At 46.0% G+C, this 23,827-nt stretch overlaps 1 protein-coding gene across 1 annotated transcript; it reads right to left on the bottom strand.

Moving 5' to 3' along the window:
• Positions 1–4,521: 4,521 nt before the first annotated feature.
• GABARAPL1 (GABA type A receptor associated protein like 1) lies at positions 4,522–18,619 on the bottom strand. The gene is made up of 4 exons (XM_081894972.1): positions 18,323–18,619; positions 14,874–14,952; positions 11,367–11,485; positions 4,522–6,686 (listed from the first exon to the last, which is right to left on the bottom strand). Exons 1-4 carry the CDS (start codon positions 18,410–18,412, stop codon positions 6,621–6,623), a joined length of 354 nt encoding a protein of 117 aa, XP_081751098.1. The 5' UTR covers positions 18,413–18,619; the 3' UTR covers positions 4,522–6,620.
• Positions 18,620–23,827: the final 5,208 nt, after the last annotated feature.

Here is a 23,827-nt window from a genome sequence, read left to right as displayed (position 1 = left end):
TTGGCGAGCTAATTTCTGGTTATCAGTTGATTAGCAGAGATTAAATCATGCTGCCCAGGCTGTGTGGTGCTGTTATCTGCTGGGAACAGGGCTGTACAGCCAGTGCAGGATTAAACCATGTCCTCCCGCCCATCAGCTGACACCCACCAGTCATGTCAGCTGATCGGTATGTCATAAGAATGCTAAGGTGTCATAAATAAAACACATGTTCGCAAGTGCACGAGGTAATGCATATACACGAGTGCATAAACCACATGTCTGAAATAGCAGAGAGTAATTCAGCAGCTAGGGACACAGGTGGCGCTGTGGGTTAAAGCCTCAGAGCCTAGGACTTGCCGATCGAAAGGTCGGCGGTTCGAATCCCTGCGGCGGGGTGCGCTCCTGCTGCTCGGTCCCAGCGCCTGCCAACCTAGCAGTTCGAAAGCACCTCCGGGTGCAAGTAGATAAATAGGGACCGCTTACCAGCAGGAAGGTAAACGGCGTTTCCGTGTGCGGCTCTGGCTCGCCAGAGCAGCGATGTCACACTGGCCACGTGACCCGGAAGTGTCTCCGGACAGCGCTGGCCCCTGGCCTCTTAAGTGAGATGGGCGCACAACCCCAGAGTCTGTCAAGACTGGCCCGTAGGGGCAGGGGTACCTTTACCTTTACCTAATTCAGCAGCTATGTTTAGCCCCTAGTCAACCTCAGAGACCCCCTCAGGTCACATAGCAGAAAATTCCTGATACCTGAACTGCTTTGACAGGTATCTGTTAAATGGCCAGGCTGACCTGTCAAAAGAGCAGATATCCATGTAAGTATGAAACAGCGGATTCAGGAATCCACAATGGATTCAGGAGTCAAGCTATCCACCATTTCAAAAGGCAGTCTCAGACAGGCCAAGAGAGCTCACCACCTCTGAGGGAGTCCATTCCACTGTTGAACATCTCATATTGTCAGAAAGTCCTTCCTGATGTTGTCAGAATCTCCTTTTGTTTAACGTGGATCCACTGGTTCGGGTCTTAGCCTCTAGAGCAGCAGTAAACAAGCTGGCTTCGTGTGACAGCCCTTTAAATATTTGAAGATGGCAATCATTTCTCCTCTGTCTCCTCTTTTCCGGATTAAACATACCCAGCTGCTTCAACCATTCTTCATAAGGCTTGGTTTCCAGACCCTTGATCATCTTGGTTGCCATCCTCGTCACATGTCCCAGCTTGTCTACATCCTTCTTAAACTGTGGCACCCAGAACTGGACAGTACTCCAGGTGTGGTCTGACCAAGGTGGAATAAAGCGGTACTATTAGTTCCTTTGATCTGGACCAGGGGTCAGCAAACCTTTTCAGCAGGGGGCCAGTCCACTGTCCCTCAGACCTTGTGGGGGGCTGGGCTATATTTTGGAAAAGAAAAAAAAAGAACGAATTCCTATGCCCCACAAATAACCCAGAGATGCATTTTAAATAAAAGGACACATTCTACTCATGTAAAAATACGTTGATTCCTGGACCGTCCATGAGCTGGATTTAGAAGGCGATTGGGCCGTATGCAGCCCCCAGGCCTTAGTTTGCCTACCCATGATCTGAACACTATACAGTGGTACCTCAGGTTAAGAACTTAATTGCTTTTGGAGGTCCGTTCTTAACCTGAAACTGTTAACCTGAAGCACCACTTTAGCTAATGGGGCCTCCCGCAGCTGCCACGCCGCGATTTCTGTTCTCATCCTAAAGCAAAGTTCTTAACCTGAGGTACTATTTCTGGGTTAGCAGAGTCTATAACCTGAAGCGTCTGTAACCTGAAGCGTATGTAACCCGAGGTACCACTGTACTTCTGCTGATGCAATCTAGACTAGCATTAGCTTTTTTGCTGCTGCATCATTCTGTTAACTCATGTTAAGCTTGAGGTCTACGAAGGCCCCTAGATTTTTTCCACATGCACTACTGGCAAGCCAGATGTCCCCCATCTTATATTTGTGCAGCTGGTTATCCCTGCCTAAGTTTACAGCCCTACATTGAACCCTATTGAAATTCATTTTGTAGTTTAGGCCCAGTTCTCCAATATATTAAGGTCATACTGAATCTCAATTCTGCCTTCTGTGGCATTAGCTACCCCTCCCAATTTGGTGTTATCTGCAAATTTGATGAGCATCCCCTCAATTCCTTCATCCAAGTCATTTATAAAGATGCTGAACAACAACGGGCCCAGGACAGAACCCTGTGGCACCCCACAAGTCACTTTTCCCCAGGATGGTGAGGAACAGTTACGAGCACAATTTGGAGCAGATATTCGTGAAGCCATCCCAGATCAGAATGCGGACTCAACCGGATCCTATACTGTCAGGGAACTGCCATCGGAGCCAGAGGGAGAGGGAGGGCTCCAGAGGGATTCCGGAGAGCGTCCCGGGAGGGAGAGAAGCAGCCCATCTTCTGGGGAAGGAAATCAGCGTAGCACCAGTGGAGAAGGGGGGCAGATGGGGGAATCGGCGAGGTGGCTCCATGACTCCTCGCCGGAGACCAGCGGGGAGTGCACGGGTCCTCCGCTGCCCACACCCTCCCCGCGCAGAAGGCTTCCGCGCAGGGAGAGTAGGCGGAGACTAGGCGTCAAAGAGCTTCTTTGCTGGAAGAAGTTCAAGAAACGCCCACTGACGGATTCTGCCAGCGATTGAGACAGCCACGGGTGAGTGGCTGTCCGGACAGAAAGAGTCCACCCAGGTAACCCAGCCAGGTGTGGCACCGATTTACGCACGAGCAACCCCTAGAACCATTACATATACTATCTAGGATATGCACTACATCTCACCTGGATTGCCAAAACTGACACTGCTGACATGGGTTGCCATACGTATGATTTTCCCAGACATTTTAGCGATTTCTATCCGGACATTGGTTCTGACTGCAGTATTCCAGATGTGTCCAGGAAATTCCAGATGTATGGCAACCGTACTTTTCATCAGTGTATATTTATGTATTTATACACAGTGTATATCGCCAACTCCTCGAAAGATGCCATCAAGAGTGTCTCCAATAAATTTTACACATCACTTGGGAAGACAGGCACCCTAATACCAGTGTACTAGAAGAAGCAAAGATCACCAGTGTTGAAGCAATAATTCTTCAACATCTATTTCGCTGGACTGGTCATGTTGTGGGGAAGTCTGATTATCATCTTTCAAAGCAACTACTCTATCCTGAACTTAAAAATGGAAAGCGTAATGCTGGTAGTCAACAAAAGAGGTTTAAAGACTCTCTCAAGGCAAACCTTAAAAAATGTAGTATAAACACCAACAATTGGAAAACAGTTGCCTGCGAGTGCTCCAATTGGAGAACAGCCTTTACCAAAGGTGTCATGGGCTTTGAAGACACTCAAACTCAGGATAAAAGGGAGGAACGTGCTAAGAGGAAGGCACGCTTAGCAAATCCACACCGTGATCAACTCCTGCCTGGAAACCTATGTCCCCACTGTGGAAGGACCTGTGGGTCCAGAATTGGCCTCCAGAGTCACTTACGGACTCATTGTTAAAAACGTGTTTATGGAAGACAATCTTACTTGGCTATGAGTCATCGTCAAAGAAGAAGAAAATATATTTATTTCAAGTGTTTTTATTATCTCTGGTGTCCTGAGAATATACTATCGGTGAGAACGATGTGTTTTTGCATTAAAAACAGGCACTTTAGTCAAAATTGCCAAAGATTTCTAATGTTATCAGTTTACCTGTTGGTTTCCCAGTTCTTCTGAAAATGCCACTGTGGTGGAGAGGGGGGTCTTCATCCATGGAGACCTAAGTTCGAATCCTTACTTGGCTATGAAGCTCACTCTTTTGTGATCCTGAACATGCTGCATTCTCCCTTAGCCTAACCTACCTTCCAGGATTGCTGCAAGGACAAAATGAAGCAATACCATTGGCACGCCTTTGAAAGGATCAGATACAAATAAAAATGCAGTACTCCAGCATTTAAGAATGTATGACGAACCTTTTCCATCAGACCAGTGGCTCAACTAGTCAAGCATCCTGTTCTCCAGTGGCCAAGCATATGCCTTTAGAACACCTGCAAGTGAGATCTGAGTGCAGAAGCACTCTCCTCTCCTGCTGCTTCCAGCAACTGATATCCAGAAGCACACTGCCTCAAAAACAAGGGTAGAATATCTGTTACCCATATTCTCAGTGCTCCCAAATACAGTCATACCTCATGTTACGTTCGCTTCATGTTACGTTTTTTCTGGTTACGTCCTGCAGCGACCCAGAAGTATTGGAAATGGTTACTTCTGGGCTTCGCCACCCGCGCATGTGCAGATGCGCAAAAATACATCATACACATGCGCAGAAACGGCGAATCGCCACCCGCACAGACGGTTGCGCTCTTTTCATGTTGCGAACGGGCCTCCGGAACAGATCCCGTTCGCAACCAGAGGTACCACTGTACAGCAGCCATAGATAAACACAAACATGAGCTGAAACCGGAATGATTCAAAGTTCTTTGGCAAGCTGTTAACACTTAAATAAGAGTTCCCGGCTTAAGTCAAATGCATAACAAAATTACCATTCCACTCTGGTTCTCAGATCTTTAAATGTGTGTTTATTGATTCGAGCCGATGTGACATGGATTTTATCTTACAGGAATCTGAAGCTGGTTGGAGTTAATGACCAAAGTATAATCAACACTGCGTTTTACATACCGGAGAAAAGCGAAAGTGAAAAGTAAACGCCACAATCCGTTTTAAATAAAAAACCTTCAAACGTAATCCTTCATATGTAAGAAATGGGTATGTTGAGAGCCCATGAACGTCGGTTAAAGACCAGCAGCAGCATTGGGGGTAGATCATAGTCTCTTTCAACATCTGTTATACTTCCCCAAGCAGAGATGAGGGAGGGAATACACTGGTGCACACAATCGCACACGCAGGCATGCCCTGACTCACACCAGACTTGCCTAACCTGTAAGAATTCGGAATGTGACTCTTGAAGACATCCTGAAAGACAGGAAGGCTGAGGAAACGGAAGTGGAGTCAACTGAAATTTGTACTGGAAGGAACTTGGCACACTAAGCAGAACCAGTCTTGCCACAAGGAGTGCATCCAGACAAGACACACCGAAACTAACAGGTATCCCTCCAGCTATTGTGTCACTTCCGCTCCCCAGCTGTGCAATTTCAATTTCAATTCTTCACCAACCCTTCAAATCCTTGGCCCCTGCCTAAGAGAGTTCTGGTCCACTAGGCCCCGTGCCACCTGGTGATACTCTTGTAGGAATGACACTATAAAGCTATGAGCAGGGGGAGGAGTTAAACAGAGAAGCAGAGGCTGGCATGTCACCAGTTTCCATAAACTCAGACACTTCTCAAGAATAGGTGCCACCTAAAGAGTTCAGGATTCCAGAGGCAATCATTTTTTTTCTCCAGTCTAAGATTATGTAGCTGTCATCCTTTGTTCATCCTTCGCCTCTCTTCTAAATATGCTCAGTTGCTACACAACTACAAAATCTAACCATCAGGAGCAATGAAAAAGATAAGCCACAACACAAAACGCCCTACATTTCACCATGATTTCTCGATGGGGAGCAACCAGTGTAAAGAGAGAGGGAGACCAATAGTACTGTCACAAAGAAACTGCTGTGGCCCCTGCAGCATAAATACCTACTTTGGGCAAACTCTTTTTCAATATTGATGGCTATTGTCAGGGACGTGGGAGAGTGGTGCTGTTCTCCTTAGGAAAAAAGCACAACTGTTTTCACAAACGGACTGCAGAATATATGCTTAGAGGCAAGGCTGTGGGTGCAGGTTAATCCCAATATTTTTCCCCTTTCCATACTGAATTGATAGCAGCAAAGGAAACACAAGACAGGTATCAGGATGGTGACCTAGCAGAGAACAGCCTTTCACTGGCAGGCAAGGACACAGAACATCACAAAACACTCGTGCAGAATGCAATATAGGATAGACGCCCAAGGTCCAATTCATTGGTAACACCGTGAAAGAAAGGGACGTGCTGTCATTGTTTTAAGTTAGCCAAACTGCTTAGGAAGCTGGTTTTCTCCGTACTGCATGGCATCTGCATGATTCTGCTTATAGGAGGCTGACATGCTGCTAGAGTGATGGATGAACTCAAATCAGAGGTGCTACGAATGAGGAAAACGGGAGAGGGGTGCACATGTACCGCTGGGATCAGGGCCAAGGAAAGGAGGGCAAAGGGTGGGCAGAAAAGGCTCACAAATTAACAGAAATTAATATCTCCTTCATGCACAGGAGAGGGGACTGCCGTCTTTAAAAAACAGGCAAATTAAAGATTAGTTGCTACAGGGAGAGCCACAGTTCCCTTTGGCAGTTCCGACAATATCACTAGGTGGCATCGACTCCTCTCACTGGGCACTGATGGAAGAGCCAGGTAGTGTAATGGAAGGTGGGAACTGGGCAAACAGATCTCTCCATCCCAAAGCCCTGACCGCCGCAAAGCACCAACGATTCTTTCCCCCAACGGATTAAATAAAACAACAGTAATAATTAATTTAAAATAAAGGTGCAAGGAATGATGGCATGAGATTATGTGGCTTGTTGTCCAGTTCTTCCTCCCTCTTCTTGCTTCTGTCTGACGCAGAAACGCCCTCCCAGAACAGTCATTTCAGGCCATCGCAACTGTGAGGACAGCGGCCGAGGGGCTCATTTGCCGTACACGCTTTCGTCACTGTAAGCCACATACAGAAAATAATCCTCCTCGTGATTATCCTGGGGAAATAAAAATGTGGGGTGGGAGGAAAGAGAGGAGCAGAAGTCAACATCATTGTAATCTAAATAATAACAACAACAACAACAACAACAACAACAACAACAACAACAACAACAATAATAATAATAATGTGGAACCTTGGGTTGCAGATGTAATCCATGACGGAGGCACATCTGCAACCTGCAGTGTTCGCATCCTTAAGTGCCACGTCTCCACCGGTGTGATTTGGTGCTTCTGCGCATGCGCAAGCAGCGAAACCCAGAAGTAACCCATTCTGGTACTTCCGGGTTTCCCGCAGCACGCAACCCGAAAACACGTAACCTGAAGCGTCCGTAACACTGTATGTACAGTGGTACCTCGGGTTACATACACTTCAGGTTACATACGCTTCAGGTTACGGACTCCATTAACCCAGAAATAGGACCTTGGGTTAAGAACTTTGCTTCAGGGTAAGAACAGAAATTGTGCTCCGGCGGCATGGCAGCAGCAGGAGGCCCCATTAGCTAAAGTGGTGCATCAGGTTAAGAACAGTTTCAGTTTAAGAACGGACCTCCAGAACAATTAAGTACTTAACCCAAGGTACCACTGTAATGATAATTTATTTATACCCCACCCAACAGAATATTAAAAACACGCAAAAAATCGAACATTAAAAACTTCCCTAAACAGGGCTGCCTTCAGATGTCTTCTAAAGAAAAGTCAGATAGTTGATTATTTCTTTGACATCTGATGGTGTCAGATCATGTCTGATCAGCCCTCTGCCTGATTCCCTGTAACCTCATTTCTCGAAGCGAGGGAACCACCAGAATGCCCTCAGAGCTGGACGTCAGTGTCTGGGCTGAATGTTGGGGGTGGAGACGTTCCTTCAGGTATACTGGACCGAGGCCGTTTAGGGTTTTAAAGGTCAGCACCAACACTTTGAATTAGGCTCAAGCATGCTGGTCAAATGAGGCTGGTTATCCCACATTCTGAACTAAAGTAAGATGACTAAGCCGCTTCTGGCGAACCAGAGCAGCGCACGGAAATGCCGTTTACCTTCCCGCCGGAGCGGGACCTTTTTATCTACTTGCACTTTGACGTGCTTTCGAACTGCTAGGTTGGCAGGAGCAGGGACCGAGCAACGGGAGCTCACCCTGTCGAGGGGATTCGAACCATCGACCTTCTGATCGGCAAGTCCTAGGCTCTGTGGTTTAACCCACAGCACCACCCATGTCCCACGGATACTGTAGATATGTGTAAATAAGCTATCTATCATAAAGACACCACAGTCTCTGCTGTGCTTCATTCCCCAAAGGAAAACACAAACCCTGGGGTTTTTTTAAAGGTAGGCCTTCAGGTAAGTTGAGTTGTGCACAAAGGCTCGCATGCTTTCCACACCTTTGCATATTTTTGGTGACCTCCCCAATCTCCAAGTGGTGTGAGATTCCAGAGGCTCCAGGCACTCTGACCCAGGGTTTGTGGTTCCCTTTGGGGAATGAAGCAGTTTGGAAAGCTTCATTTATACCAGGGTTTCCCAAACTTGGGTCTCCAGCTGTTATTAGGCTACAACTACCATCATCCCTAGCTAGCAGGACCAGTGGTCAGGGGATGATGGGAATTGTAGTCCCAAAACAGCTGGAGACCCAAGTTTGGGTAACCCTGGTATAAATGAAGCTTTCCAAACTGCTTCATTCCCCAAAGGAAACCACAAACCCTGGGTCAGAGTGCCAAGTGTGGGAAACTGATTTATAGTGGTACCTCGCAAGACGAAATTAATACGTTCTGCGAGTTTCTTCGTTCTACGAGGTTTTTTGTCTTGCAAAGCACGGATTCCCTGGATATTAACGGTTTTAAGAAAAAGGAAACAAACTCGCAAGACGTTTTCGTCTTGCGAAGCAACTCAAAAAACGAAAAACTCTTTCATCTTGCGAGTTTTTCGTCTTACGAGGTACCGCTGTATACTGAGCTGGTTCACATGCAATGCTAAACCATAGTTAAAAATAAACCATGGTTTAAAACCATTTTTCAGTGTGTTGATGAATGCTACTCTAATATTGTGGTTGCTTTGCTCCTCACCCCACTCATCCTTTTCAGCAGCCAGAAGAAAACAAGTCACAGCACTGACCAGTGTCTGATTTGTTTATCTCCAAACAAAACCATGAAAGGAAGCCAAGATTTGTTCCTGGCTTACTGTTTGTGGTTTGCACATGACGCTAAACCAGAAAGCTTGTTTGTTTCCCCCCATGTACTTAAAAGGAGAAGTGGTGGAACAGCACCATGGCATTTTAAGGCAGCACACACCAGCACATTGCCCATTTGCGGTAAACCATTATTTATTTTTAACTTTGGTTTCAGATTACATGAGAACCAGCGTATCGTGCTTGAAGCTTGAGGCAAAATGACAAAACTACAGCTATGCTGGTTCTTCCAAAAATGTTGGTCAGTTGTTTATAAAACCCAATAAAATGAATAAATAATGTTGATCAATTAAAGATCAATTAAATTGATTAGCTCCTGACCCAGGTAAGATGAAATTGCACTCCTGCTAGAATGGTTTCATTATCATTTAACAAGGATTGTAAGAGGCCCATACAAAAGCAGTGTAGTTTATGCAGCTAGAGAAAAGGCCATACTGTACTGACAGAAGAGATGGCCGTCCAGAGCTGGGTTGTTTTTCTGAAGGAGGTGCTTAAATCTACAGTACAAAGGAATTCAAAATACTGCAATCCACAGTTAGTATTTTTACCAGTGAGAGAGCTCAGGATATGGGCACTAGCAGAAAGAGCTTTTAAAACAGATGATGAACTCAAGGAGGAAAGTTGATAGCTGCCAATCTATACGATAGCTAAAAATACAGGTGAAACTCGGAAAATTAGAATACTGTGGAAAAATTCATTTATTTCAGTAATTCAACTTAAAAGGTGAAACTAATATATGAGATACTCATGACATGCAAAGCGAGATATGTTATAATTGTGATGTTTATGGTGTACAGCTGATGAAAACCCCAAATTAACAATCTCAGAAAATTAGAATATTAAATGAAATCAGCAAAAAAGGGGCCCAAACCAAGTACTGAGTACAGGTGCATGCTTCTACTTCTCAGAGGTCCAATATTGCTCTATTTGCAGTCCTTGTTTTGCTGATTTCCTTTAATATTCTAATTTTCTGAGATTGTTAATTTTAATCAGCTGTACGCCATAAACATCACAATTATAACAAATAAAGGCTTGACATATCTCGCTTTGCATGTCATGAGTTTCTCTCATATATTAGTTTCACCTTTTAAGTTGAATTACTGAAATAAATGAACTTTTCCACAATATTCTAATTTTCTGAGTTTCACCTGTATTTCCTCCATTTCCAGAGTATCTATCCTTATCCAACAGAGGAAGAAAACTACCAGGAACCATAAATCTCCCTATCTGTCTACTATGAGAATTCTAATGACAGCACCTTCCCAGTGTGATCTTCTTCCAAATGCTCACATAAAACAACTGAACTGCACAAGAAAAATATAAGATTCTTCTCAATAATTTGCAGGGCATGGAAGTGATATAAATTATTTTCCACAAAGGAGACTTGCACTTCTTGTCTGCTTGTACAATAGAGAAATGGGCATGTGGATGTAGGACAACTCTCTCTCTCCCTGCCTCTTATTCTAGATTTACAAAATATGAGTTCTATTAAAGCAAAGTACGCCACCCAAGCTTACTGTATCTATGCAGAGTTGTGCCCTTCTGCTCTAGAACATCGCTTCTCCATAAATGACCTATGTGGTAACTTGATTTCTAACGTGAAATACTTCCATACAGCTCCCACCAAACAGGTAACACGATGATATAGTACTCAGAGTTTGTTTTTTAAATTAAATGTTCATCTGGGAACACTAATGGGCACCAGAGTGCCTGGGGCAACCCAGTCAGATGAGCAGGGTACTCATCATCATCATCATCATCTTTATTTCTCTGACACTGACAAAGTTACTCCTCCTCTAGATGTTGAAATATCTTTTAATTACTTATAGACGGGCCGGCATCACTCCAGATATCAGATGGTACTGCGTTCCAAGGAAAGCTCCGAGCAACACAAGCTATTCAGCTGAATTTGGCTACTGATCAGCCCAGGAATTAATTCAGAAGTTTAGTCTAAGCATCTCCAGGATATGACCTTAATAGCTTGCCCTGGAGGATGATACCTCCCTGTTTGGTTAATAATAGAAAATGTCCTTTAGGCAGGCAAGATAATTAATTAGTAACTAGGTTGCCTAATTCTCCTTCCTCAGAGGGAATATTTTCTTTCTCGTTTTTTGGGGTGGTTTTTTTTTTGGGGGGGGGGGAGTTTGCAGATTAATGGAGAGTTTGTTGCATTATTTAATTCTTTTACTGCATTTTCTGACATTTGTTTCCTGCCACATCTCCTGTCCTGGAAGAAAGTGTGGTACGTGTGTTTTCCAGCCATGAACTGACCACACCTGTTGAGTTTTACCCAGGTGGTGGCTTCGTGTGCCTTCATTACCATATTCTTGGAACAATCTTCTGAACTAAGACAGTTTGGAGGAGTCAGCAGCCTCTTGCAAGTTTGCAAGTTCTCGGCCTTTCATTTCATACTGCCCACAGAACCAGAATGTGTCATGCAACAAGCTATTATTAAGCTCCAGGAAGTCCACCATTAGGATGGAATGACAGCCTCTTACTTACTTCATACAGCTGGCCCATCGTAGCGCTGGTGGGAGGAATGGTGTTGTTGACAAAGAAGAACAGGGCGTCCTCTGGCCTCAGGTGGATTCGCTTTCGGATCAAGAAGTAGAACTGGCCAACTACAGTTGGTGGGGAGAGGAAGAGTAAAAAAAAAAAAGCTATATTGGCAATCACTCAAATTTCAAAACCCTGTACAGCATGGGTAGGCAAACTAAGGCCCAGGGGCTGGATCCAGCCCAATCGCCTTCTAAATCCGGCCTGCGGATGGTCCATGAATCAGCATAGTTTTTACATGAGGAGAATGTGTCCTTTTATTTAAAATGCATCTCTGGGTTATTTGTGGGGCATAGAAATTCATTCATTTCATCCCCTTCAAAATATAGTCTGGCCCCCCACAAGGTCTGAGGGACAGTGGACTGCTGAAAAAGTTTGCTGACCCCTGATGTACAGTTTCAGAGATAAATAGCTGAGGGACCACATTTCCCCACATATACGTGTCCACATGCTGAGATCTTTCTTGGAGGCCCTATTCTGGTTACCCCGGACTTCTCAAGTGAGGTGGAGGGTGACAAGAGGGGTCCTTCTCAGTTGTGGCCCCCCCAGTTCTGGAACACTCTCCTCACGGAAGATTAATCTGGCATCTACTCCCATGCTTTGTGATAACAAGACTTGATTTGCCCAGTGCTTCTTAAACATTAACTTTTTAAAAAACAACAACCATTGTTCTATCCTCCTGCTACGGTGTTCTAGTTTTGTGTTACCCACCTCCTGTTTTATTATATATACTTTTGGTTTCTTACTGAAATTCTTATTGCTAGCTGCCCTGAGATCATCGCTGAGGGGAAAGATACAAAAGTACTAAATGAGACTCTTAATCTGAAGGTTCAAGACCCATGTTGGGCAAAAGATTCCACAACGTACACATAACTGGCTGTAAAGTAACATAACATTATATATAATAAAACTGTAATTTAATCGTCATATCAAAAAATTGCAAGCACGGTTCCTGATGGCAATAACGTATCATATTACTATTAACCTTCTATATGTTTTTGTTGTCGTGAAGTCTAAGGATAGGCAGGTCTCTGACTGGCAACTTCTACGTTCCTGTGGACTATTTTGGCTGGAAAAAACCTACTGGAAAATCTCCTGGAAACCTTGTCGCTGAAGAAGCCCAATGGGCAAAACAAGGGTATATATCCTGAGAACTGGTCTATCATCAGCTGCCTTATTGCTACTAAGTAGCTCTGTTTGTTACACTCTCAAGACGTAGGACTATGCAGAAGGCAAGTTCGTTTGTTACACTTTTAAGACATAGGACGATGCAGAAGGAAGATACTGTATCAGTATGAAATGGCATTGCCAACAGGAACTATACATTGTAATCGTTGGACTTGTCAATCTTTGGACCTGACTATCCTTTGACTTTATGACAAGTCTTTATGATAAGTTCACCCACTAGTGTCTCCTGTTAACTTCACCCACACAATGTAAATTGCTAGGTTTTTTTTAAAAAAAAAAAATGGTTCCCATATAATACAACCTAGGGAAGTTATAAGTGCCATCATGGTGAAATTTAAATTCAGAACTGCAATTTCCCCACTGATCAGTCTTATTTAGATTTGTTTTATAGAACCTTAAAAGAATAAATACTTGGTATGCAAGAGGATAAATGGCCAGGATACAATTCTCTACTGGGGGAGGGGGGAGGGCAAAGTAACCACAAGGTTAGCTTTGTTTTGTTATTTTGGTCCTAATTCGGGGATGGCAACTAGCAGATGGATGGCATGTAATCTCTATTCTGGATGCTTAGCAGCTGAGAAATCTGAATGCTGGCAACTGTTGTAAACAAAAATTGCCCTTTTCCCTTATGGGGTATCCAAGAGCCCATATAGAGTCCTTACATAGGTTCCCTATTGGTAGGAGAAAATAACAGAGGCCAACCAGAGAATACTGAGAAGCAAAGCACCTAGTAAGCTTGATCTTTATTGATCTGATGCAACAGGGTGCTCCCCTCACCCGCAGGAGAGAGAAGGAACCCAGAAAAATGGCGCACAAGGCCTTATAAAGACTTTTGAAATTGCCACCCTGTAGATCAAGACCACCTCTCAGATACATCATACCTACATCACAGAAAAGGGTGTCTAAAACAGAAATTTGAATGTTGTTTTTCTCCTGTTGTTGTTTATCTCCTGTCTGGCAGGTTACTTGATTGGATTGCCTGGGGAGCCTGGCCATTCTTTTGTAGTGATAAATACTTACCGTATTTTTCGCACCATAGGACGCACTTTTTCCCCTCCAAAAATGAAGGGGAAATGTGTGTGCGTCCTATGGTGCGAATGCAGGCTTTCGCTGAAGCCTGGAGAGTGAGAGGGGTCGGTGCGCACCAACCCCTCATGCTCTCCAGGCTTCGCACACCTCTCCGCAAGCAGCAGGAGCCCAGCGCTGGGCTCCCGCTGCTTGCGGAGAGGTGCCTGCATGCCGAAGCCTGGGCGCGCTGAGCTCAGCGCGTCCAGGCTTCGCGGACCTCTCCGCAAGCAGCGGGAGCGTTCCCGCTGCTTGCGGAGAGGTGCCTGCATGCCGAAGCCTGGGCGCGCTGAGCTCAGCGCGTCCAGGCTTCGCGGACCTCTCCGCAAGCAGCGGGAGCGTTCCCGCTGCTTGCGGAGAGGTGCCTGCATGCCGAAGCCTGGGCGCGCTGAGCTCAGCGCGTCCAGGCTTCGCGGACCTCTCCGCAAGCAGCGGGAGCGTTCCCGCTGCTTGCGGAGAGGTGCCTGCATGCCGAAGCCTGGGCGCGCTGAGCTCAGCGCGTCCAGGCTTCGCGGACCTCTCCGCAAGCAGCGGGAACGCTCCCGCTGCTTGCGGAGAGCTGCCTGTTTGAGGGCTGGGGTCGGGGGAAGCTCTAGCTTCCCCCGCCCCAGCCCCGCACCTGGGGGGGAAATAATTTTTTCCCCTTTATTTCCCCCCAAAAAAACTGGGTGCGCCCTATGGTCCGGTGCGCCCTATGGTGCGAAAAATACGGTAGTTCCTGAGCCAGGTCACAGGCTCACACCCTATTCATATCTTAAATGTGCCCTTAAGACAGGATTTGTGAGGAAAGAGACAATGGGGAAGTTTCCCACTTTGACCTTGCAGAGAAAACATTTGGTCAATTTAGGAATCAAAATGGTTCCAGCTTGGCCTTCCTGTGCTGATCTATGTATGTGCATGGTTGGTATACTTATGAACATTACCATATATCTAAGACCATAAAATTCCTATCACACAACCTGTTAAGGTGGTTTTCAAGAAAAGCTGGATACGTTCACCCAAGGTGCGGAGAACCACTGAGTTAAAATTCCATGAAACTGCATTCACCAGAGTTTCTCACGCTGTGCCATGAAGATAACAAAACGTTTTCCTGAAGGCTTTGAGACTGAGGGAAAGAGGAGGCCACCAACTCTATCACTTGTTGAAAAACCTTCCTTAAATACCAATGCAAAAATAGATTACGAAATGTGACTTGATTACCTGTGAGATCAGATGGGACAAGGTACTTCCTCTTGTCCAGATCAGGTACTCTGGCTTTGGGTGCCTTCTCCACAATAACCTGGACAAAAAAAGGAGCAGGAAGAAAAATAAGAACAAAGAGAACAAGAGAAGCTATGCTACCTTTCCCTGTCCCTGCAAATTCTCCCTGTAGAGGTTAATAAGGAAAGGATGCATGTCAGAATTCAAGCCAAGTAAAACACAGCAATGTGAGGATCCTCAGTTGGATTAGAAAGAAAATATCCCATGAACTTTCCACAGTAGGAACACAAGTCGCATAACAAGAAAAATAGCAACAAGCGATGTTTACATCCACAAACTTTTGACTCCTCTTCATAGTTTCTAAGGCTACCTGATACTTATACATATAAATAAATCTGAGTTATTCATACACAACTTCATTCAGTCTGTTAAAGCTGCTGTTTTGAACGTGCATTATACACATACACACACACACATACACACACACACAGCACTGCTAGTGGGTCTAGACCTCAAAATCAGTTTTGAACTTTAATTATTATACATATATTTTTCTCAGAAATGTTTCTAGTTTTGTGTTAGTACAGAGTGACTCTGAATATATTGCAAAAGAAATTACTTAAACAACTTTCCATTTGCCTGTGAAACTTCAAAGCAACTGCTTTCAGATACACTGGTGGCAAAATGTGTTGTCCTTCACCCAAAATGTGCTGTCCTTGACCCAATATACCTCTATCTAGACACCATTTTAAAAAAAAAAACTTTCCTTGGGCTGCCTCTAAGGGAAAGCTTGTTGAAATTACTATGTGGGGCAGACCCACTGCATCTTTCGCCTAGAAAATTTTCTCACTTGAGCCTACTTTTATCCTTCACCTTTTATATCAAAACGAGTCTCAAATCTTTGTCTCAGTAACATGTCCATGGAATATTTATTTACCTCCACTGAACAAGTTTAAAATGCTCCCGACTCCATGAATTACCGGTAGTCAAATTTAAAAACAGCAACAACCCAACAACCGTTGAATTGTTAGCTTTCCTAATTTTCCACAGCAGGCTTTCAATGGGGTCAGGTTGGTCACTGCATGAAAACCTGTCCATTTCATTAGTTTCCCCTACTTCATATAACAAGACATTGAAGTTTATAGACCTAACTGGTGCAGAGAGAGAGAGAGAGAGAGACAAAGTGTGTGTGCTACAGGGGGTAGAACACCAATGAGTTAAGAGACAAAGGAATTTGGGGGGGCGGGGAGCAGGGCTGGATCCAGTGGGAGCTAAGGCCCTGCACATGTATTTTTCACATTGCAAAGAGAACCAAGGAAGGTGCTTGGAGGCACAATGAGATAATCCTGTTTGCATTATTTCTTCTGAAATTAAGGGGGACCACTGAAGGTATCTTGCACAGGGACCCTGCAAAATCCTGGACCACCAGTCCAAGAGGACATGCACTATGGAGTACAAAAACAAACAAGGCGGTTAGCGATGCAGCCTTCTTGTGTTAGTAAAACATAAGAAGATCACAAAGACATTTGAGCTGAAAGGTATCATCTCAGCTATCGCCACCTCTTTCTCATCCCTTGTCCTCTCTCTTATCCCTAATTTAAAATTCTGCAATGTTTTATTTTGTGTTTTTTTTAAAAAAATATAGCTGCAGAAAGCAAAGATCTCATAAACGTAATAGCAAACTCAGTTCACTCTGGGGGGATCATTATGTAACCTTGCACAGGAGGGAGACCTGGGGGAACCCCAAGAGCTGCAAAAGTAGCGGGGGGGGGGGCGGGCGGACTCAGTACAGTGAGAACTGAGCATGTGCAAAGGGCACAGAATGATGACCAAGGATGCAGAATAGGAAACAGGAGAGGAAGAGGAATGGAACAGAATGTTTAGGAAGCAAGGCTGGCTGGCTGGCTCCTCCTGAACAGGAACCTTCCACGAGACAATCATTTTGTTGCAGGCCCTACTTGTTTTGTAGAAAACAAAGATAACGCTGGCTCTTGGCAGATATGTCTGTCATTAGGTAGCATCTGCTGTGGCCACGGATCTGTTATAGAAAGGAAAAGGGTGCATGCTGGGTGCACTGCAGTGGAAAAGCCAGTGGAACTGAAACCAGCCTTCAGAAGAGAGGAAGATGCTCTGGCCCACCCTTGCCAGGCGTTTCAAAGGCTCTTCCCACACAGACAATTGTACCTTTTGGTACATGAAGCCTGTGCTTTGCCAGTGTGGATTTCATTTCTGCCACAGGCCAGAGGGAGCCTCACCAGACACTTGCATGAAGCTGGAAAACGCCCTGCACAGTCACAGAACAACAAAAACAAAGGCCTTGGACGGGATCCGTCTTCCTTTCTTCCTGCAAATGAAGCCCCATACTAGGCCAAAAGCTTTTGCCACAAACACGGCTGTCTTGTGCTTTTCCCAAACAGCCCTATTCCAGCCTTGGCCTAATCCCCTACTCTTCCAGCCCTCAGTTACACAGTCTGTTCTTCTAGTTCTGAGATTGTTTACAGTTTTATCATCACCATCATCATGCCGGACATTCCTCCCCAGGAATTCCCCTTGGGCTGATGTACTGCAAGTGCCACCGAAATTGCCTCACTGATCTGATCCTGTGTCATCTCCCTTCAATGTGGGAACACCCCCACTCCCCAGGCTAAGTGGTTGCCAAGAACATCTGACAGGTTGGGAATATTTCGACACCAACCGCTCCTATAAGGCAACCTCAGTCTGCCCATCTGCCAACCAGGGGGGTTAAAACAACATTAATGAAATGAAACTATCTTGGCGGCAAGGGGCACATGACGAAGGAGGAAAATAATACAGCTGCGCTTTGATATTTTGAATTGAAGCTCATTTCGTTCCGGCTTAGACAAATATCCCGAGTCATGGCAGAATTGTGAAGCAAGGTGCGCACTACTGCAATCACGGATTGCTTTGAAGGGCCAGAAAAGGATGGGGCAAATGTGAGGCGCTTGTGACACCATGACTTTGCTTTTCCTGCGTCCTCCCCGCTCCAGTCGCCTGCTTATTACTCTGGCATTGAAGGACCAGGAAATGGAGAGGCTCCAAAAGCAGGCCAGAATCTAGGGGAGCGGGGAAAGAGATGCATCTCAACATTTGGGATGGTGGAGAGGGGAGAGAGCTCCTGGATCTCCTTCTGAAGGTGACATCATTAACACATCCATTGTCCTTCTGCCTCCATGTTTGCTTGGCGGCGCGTCGGGGGGGGGGTGACGAGGGCACAGGGGAATTTAACTCCTTCCTCTCCACCAGACCTCAAGTCCAGGAAAGCGCAGGAGCCTTTGCATTCCGGCCCTCTAATATTGGGGACCTGGCAGGCCAAAGGCACCCGTCTCCTCCCTCCCTTAAATCTTTAAGCCTGCTTCCCTCGCCTCCAAACAAACCCCCAGCCAAGATCACGCACACACAAAAAAACCCACGATTATTGCACCACTCACAGGCACCCGATCTGGATATTTCTTCCGGATTTTCTCCCCTTCTTTTTTCCTGTACTCGAAAGGGTGGTCTTCCTTGTACTGGAACTTCATGGCTTGTCCCAAGGCGCCAAGTTTCTTCTTTTCTTTCCCACCCCCTCTTTTCCTCCTTTTCTCTCTCTTCCCTCCGAACCGGCAGCTCGCAATGCCTGCAAGGATCTGGCGGACGAAAAGCGATCCCGACGCTGCAACCCCGCGCGCGATCCTCTCGCTCGCTTGTTTCTCCAAGCAGCTGATCAAAGGCGACTCAGTGCGCACGCGCGCGCCTTCCGAGCCCGGGCATTGTGACGTCGCCGGCGCGGAATCTGCATCGGCCTCCCGCCGGCCCGCCTCTTAGATTGCACCATCGCAAGGGCTGCGAGCGGGGAGGGCCGTCCGCCTGCAAAAACGCACGCCGAGTCTCTCGGCTGAAGCTCCGGCTGCACCGTCCTCGAGAAGATCGCCGTCCTGGTGCCACAACCAAGTGCCTTGCAGTTCTGCTGGCTGTTAAGGGAGAAGGGTGGCAAAGGCGTCACATTTCCTGGGCCAGCAACCCTCGGGGTGCTCAGTGGAGCGCTCCCACTGCCCCCCATTAAAGGAGCTGCGAAGTCCCGTCTTGGCTGGTGGGAAAGTTATACCATAGGATGTAAAACAGTAAATTGATGGTGATAAGTATACACACTCACAGGTGTTTTGCATGCTATAGTATAGATATAAATCTGGGCATGTGGATATAAATAGATATCAACCTTGTTTTTGAAAAATTTATTAACATGTTTATAATATAGGTAAAGGGACCCCTGACTATTAGGTCCAGTCGTGGCCGACTCTGGAGTTGCGACGCTCATCTCGCTTTATTGGCCGAGGGAGCCGGCGTACAGCTTCCGGGTCATGTGGCCAGCATGACTAAGCCGCTTCTGGCGAACCAGAGCAGCGCACGGAAACGCCGTTTACCTTCCCACCAGAGCGGTACCTATTTATCTACTTGCACTTTGACGTGCTTTCGAACTGCTAGGTTGGCAGGAGCAGGGGCCGAGCAACAGGAGCTCACTCCGTCGCGGGGATTTGAACCACAAACCTTGTGATCGGCAAGTCCTAGGCTCTGTGGTTTAACCCAGAGCTCCACCCATGTCCCTTAATTATAGGGATAGAACTACCTAAATTGTATAGAAATTTATTCATGTATACGACTACAGCGGCAAGAACGCTACTTGCCCCAAAATGGATAGAAGCAGAAGTCCCAGCAAAGGAAGAATAGATACAAAGACATACGGAATATGCAGGAATGGTGAAACTTATCGAAAAAATAAGAAATTAAGATAACAATTTTTTTATAAAAGAATGGAAATGGTTTATTGAATATTTGCAGATAAACAGATAAAGACAGTGGCAGGATTATTGTAATAACCTGCAGTTACATAAGTGTTGTGTGTGTGATAAATAAAAGAATAAGTTACCGGTAAGTTAATTTGGATAGGCATGTATTCGACAAGTGCCAGAGTGCATGGAAATGCTGTTTACCTTCCCGTCGCAGTGGTACCTATTTATCTGCTTGCACAGGGATGCTTTCAAACAGCTAGGTTGGCAGGAGCTTGGACAGAGCAACGGGAATTCCCTCCACCGCGGTGATCCGACCTGCCAACCTGCCGGCTGTTCTTTCCAAGAGGGAGAGGGCAGGTGGGCAAGCCGTGCAGGTAGCTGCTCCTAGTCACTGTCATTTGTATACAAGCAAGCATGTACATACCCAGTTTAAAAATGGTGACCTATGAGAACAGCAGGATAGGTTTAAACTGGGGATATTTCCTTCCGTGTTTTTGTAGCCAGAAAGAGAAATCTAGCTACAGCCTCTGTTAATCATTTGCTCAGACTGGGCAAAAGGTAGGCCATGCAAGCCCAACAGGTTTTCCAAATGCTTCTCATGCCTATGGGGCCAATCGCATGGTGAGATGGCCACCTGTCATGGATGGTTTAGTTGAGATTCCTACATTGCACGGGGTTGGACTAGATGACCGTCGGGTTCCCTTCCAACTCTACAATTCTATGATTCTGTGGTTCTGTTATTCTAAGTGGGCATGGCGGTCAGAAGCAGCCATCTTTGCTGCTCAGGGTAGCCCATCCATAAGGCAAACTGAGACAGCCACCTTAGGCAGAAGAATCCACGAGGCGCCTCCATTGGTGTGCCCTCCTCACCACTGCCCTCTCTGCCAGAGAAGCAGCTATGGTGGCTTCTAGGTTCCAATGATACCTTGTTAACCCCTTACTCAAGGAAACAAGGGCAGCTCAAGGAGGCCAGGCCCAGTGAGCACAGGAACTTGCCCTGGTCAATCTTTCCCCATGAGTCTAAAGGCCTTCCCACAGTTACCGAATTCTCCTCTCCCAGATCCTTCCCAAGCAATCTGAGACAGTTGTCATGCCTGTCTTTGTTCCTCTCTCGTCATACCTCTTCTGGTTCTGGGAGAACAGTAGGCAAGGGAGCTGGTCGCTGCAGGAGGAGGAGGCACACTACCCTCTTCACCAGCCTGAGTCATCCCTGCCTTTTGAACACCCTCCACTCCAGCTTCCGCTTCTGCCTCTGGTTCCGGACTTCTCTCTGTCGCAGACTCTCTCTGCTCACTAAGCCCTGTTACCTCTTCAGCTTCAGACACTTCCTCCCAGGCTGCTCCCTCTGACCACTCATTGTAGTCCTACCACCAATACCCAGGCTCTCAGCCTTCTTCCCTTGGGGTTCCCCAGCTGGTGCCTCCCTCTACACCTCTGCATCCAACTAAGTCCGTGACAGGGGCCTTGCTTAGAGTGTTGGACTAGGACACAGAAGGCCATGGTTCACTCAGCCATCAAGCTCAATGGGTGACCTTGGGCCAGTCACAGTATCTCAGCCTGACCTACCTCTTGGCATTGTGGGGGGAGGAGAACCATAAACATCAGCCTTGGAGGAAAGGTGGGATAGAAATGGAACATTCACATAAACAATGCAAGGATTCTTAACCAGAGTTTCCTTGCCTTAAAGCATGGGTTCCCAGTTTTTGGTCCATGGACCAGCTTCATTCAGTTGGTCCACATCACATATGCATTAAAAATTAACATTGATTTTTTAATTGTATTTTTGCTGCTATTCCCTATATTGTGTTTTCTTTTATTGCCATTTGAATTCTACAGAATGCAAATGATAATACAATCAAATACAGTATTAAGAAATAAAACAGGCATTAAAAATACAGCTACAAAGAAAAGACTGTCTAGCACAGGGCAGTGCAATTCCTACAGCAAGGAGGAAAAATCATTAAGTGATCCACCAATACCATTAGCAATTTTCAAGTGATCCATGTGTGGGGGGGTGAGAGTTTGGGAACCACCAGATTTCAGAAGCACATGTGGTTTTCAGTTGGACACCATCACCTAACACTCACCAGCTGAAATTGTCTGAGATCTTTGTTATTTCCTCCCCCCCAATAATTTTTATTATCTCTTTTCCAAATATCTTAAACACAATACAGCTTAACAATATTATTCTCCTTTCAATCTATATCTTATCCGAATTAACTTCCCTCCACTCCTCTTCTGGTTTCTCTAAATTGCTCTTACTTAAGCGTGATTACTATATATACATACTATAAATGTCTATAATTCCTTAATAAATGTTTGTATTATACTTTCCTTATTATATTACAGCATTACATCTTGTGGTCTAACCAAATGTTTACAATAAACGTTACAAGTTTCATTTCAGTCCTGTGAGCGTCTTTATTTATGTACAGTTTTCTCTAAGTATACCATAAATTTGGACCATACTTTTTGGAATTTCTCATCGCCCAGCTATCGGATTCTTCCAGTTAGCCTTGCTATTTCCGCAAAAAAATAAAAAAAAATAAAAATAAATCTTTGTTATTTCCATGCCACAGCACTGCAGATAAACACCTCCAGCTTTGCTTATAATTTGCAGCGCTGATCTAACTATCACATGCAGCACAGAACTGTCTCTTCCCTACCCAGCTGGGAATTAGCTAGTCACACTGATGTGGCTGGTGGGGGTGAATCGGTGCAAGGCAGTGTCCCTTTTGCAGGGCACATGGCGTTGTGCACAGTCCTGCTGCGACTCAGGAGCTTGTGGAAGGAATGCTGCTGCGCTGTGTGAAGAGAAATCCTAGCAACTCTGCAAGAGGAAGGGAGGAGGAATAGACAGCAGCAGCATGACTCAGGAAAGTGCCCTCTTCTCCTGCTGGATGTTCCTGTTTCGTAACTTTCTGCTGCCCTCGCTGCCACCACCCCCTTCTCTCCTCCTGTCCTGGACATGAGCTGGCCCAGCTAATTCTTAGCATTTCCAGGTCTTGTGATCACCTGCCTGAGGCTGAGTCCCGGTGTAAACAACTGCGTCAGATGACCTTCAAAGCAAAGTCAGAATTGTGAGCAGAAGGCACAGCAGGGGGAGAACCGGTGGCCCACCAGACCTGATGGGGCTCCCAAGACGTCATGGGGTTGTGGCCAATGAGAGCTCCCAGGGGCATGGTTTTCTCCCCATCACCCCCCCTTGCAAAGATATTGCAGACATTAAAGCATTGCTGTTTTGCAAATAGTTTGCACCTCACTAAATGGAAAAACATCTTACTTTGGTTCAGAATGTGGGATAACCAGCCTCATTTGACCAGTATGCTTGAGCCTACAGTGGTACCTCAGGTTACATACGCTTCAGGTTACAGACTCCGCTAACCCAGAAATAGTGCTTCAGGTTAAGAACTTTGCTTCAGCATGAAGACAGAAGTCGTGCTTCGGCGGCCCGGCAGCAGCAGGAGGCCCCATTAGCTAAAGTGGTGCTTCAGGTTAAGAACAGTTTCAGGTTAAGAACGAAACTCCAGAACGAATTAAGTACTTAACCTGAGGTACAACTGTAATTAACATTAACATTAAGAGTAAGCTGTCCTTTGTGGAATTATAGGGTCAGAACTACCTAAAATGTATAGAAACTTATTCATGTATGCTGCTACAGCGGCAAGAATGCTACTTGCCCCAAAATGGAAAGAAGCAGTGTGATATGAATTTTGAGGTCTTAAAGGTAAAGGTACCCCTGCCCGTACGGGCCAGTCTTGACAGACTCTGGGGTTGTGCGCCCATCTCACTCAAGAGGCCAGGGGCCAGCGCTGTCCGGAGACACTTCCGGGTCACGTGGCCAGCGTGACAAAGCTGCATCTGGCGAGCCAGAGCCGCACACGGAAACGCCGTTTACCTTCCCGCTGGTAAGCGGTCCCTATTTATCTACTTGCACTTTGACGTGCTTTCGAACTGCTAGGTTGGCAGGCGCTGGGACCGAGCAGCGGGAGCGCACCCCGCCGCAGGGATTCGAACCGCCGACCTTTCGATCGGCAAGTCCTAGGTGCTGAGGCTTTAACCCACAGCGCCACCTGCGTCCCCTTTGAGGTCTTAGATATATGTTAAATGTTCATAAGTGTACCAACCAAGCACCTACATAGATCAGCACAGGAAGACCGACCTGGAACC

This window comes from Podarcis melisellensis, assembly GCF_964234715.1.
Source record: "Podarcis melisellensis genome assembly, chromosome: 17".
In the NCBI taxonomy this organism is placed as follows: domain Eukaryota; kingdom Metazoa; phylum Chordata; class Lepidosauria; order Squamata; family Lacertidae; genus Podarcis; species Podarcis melisellensis.
This window is presented reverse-complemented; position numbering and strand designations above follow the sequence as displayed.

What these genes read in the sequence shown, in the direction of transcription:
- GABARAPL1 (XM_081894972.1), bottom strand. Translation starts at nt 18,412, where the DNA reads ATGAAGTTCCAGTACAAGGAAGACCACCCTTTCGAGTACAGGAAAAAA. An exon ending in AATATCCAGATCGGGTGCCT is followed by an intron (nt 14,953 to 18,322) that starts GTGAGTGGTGCA and finishes TTTTTTGTCCAG; the next exon opens with GTTATTGTGGAGAAGGCACC. An exon ending in CGATGGGCCAGCTGTATGAA is followed by an intron (nt 6,687 to 11,366) that starts GTAAGTAAGAGG and finishes TTATTTCCCCAG; the next exon opens with GATAATCACGAGGAGGATTA.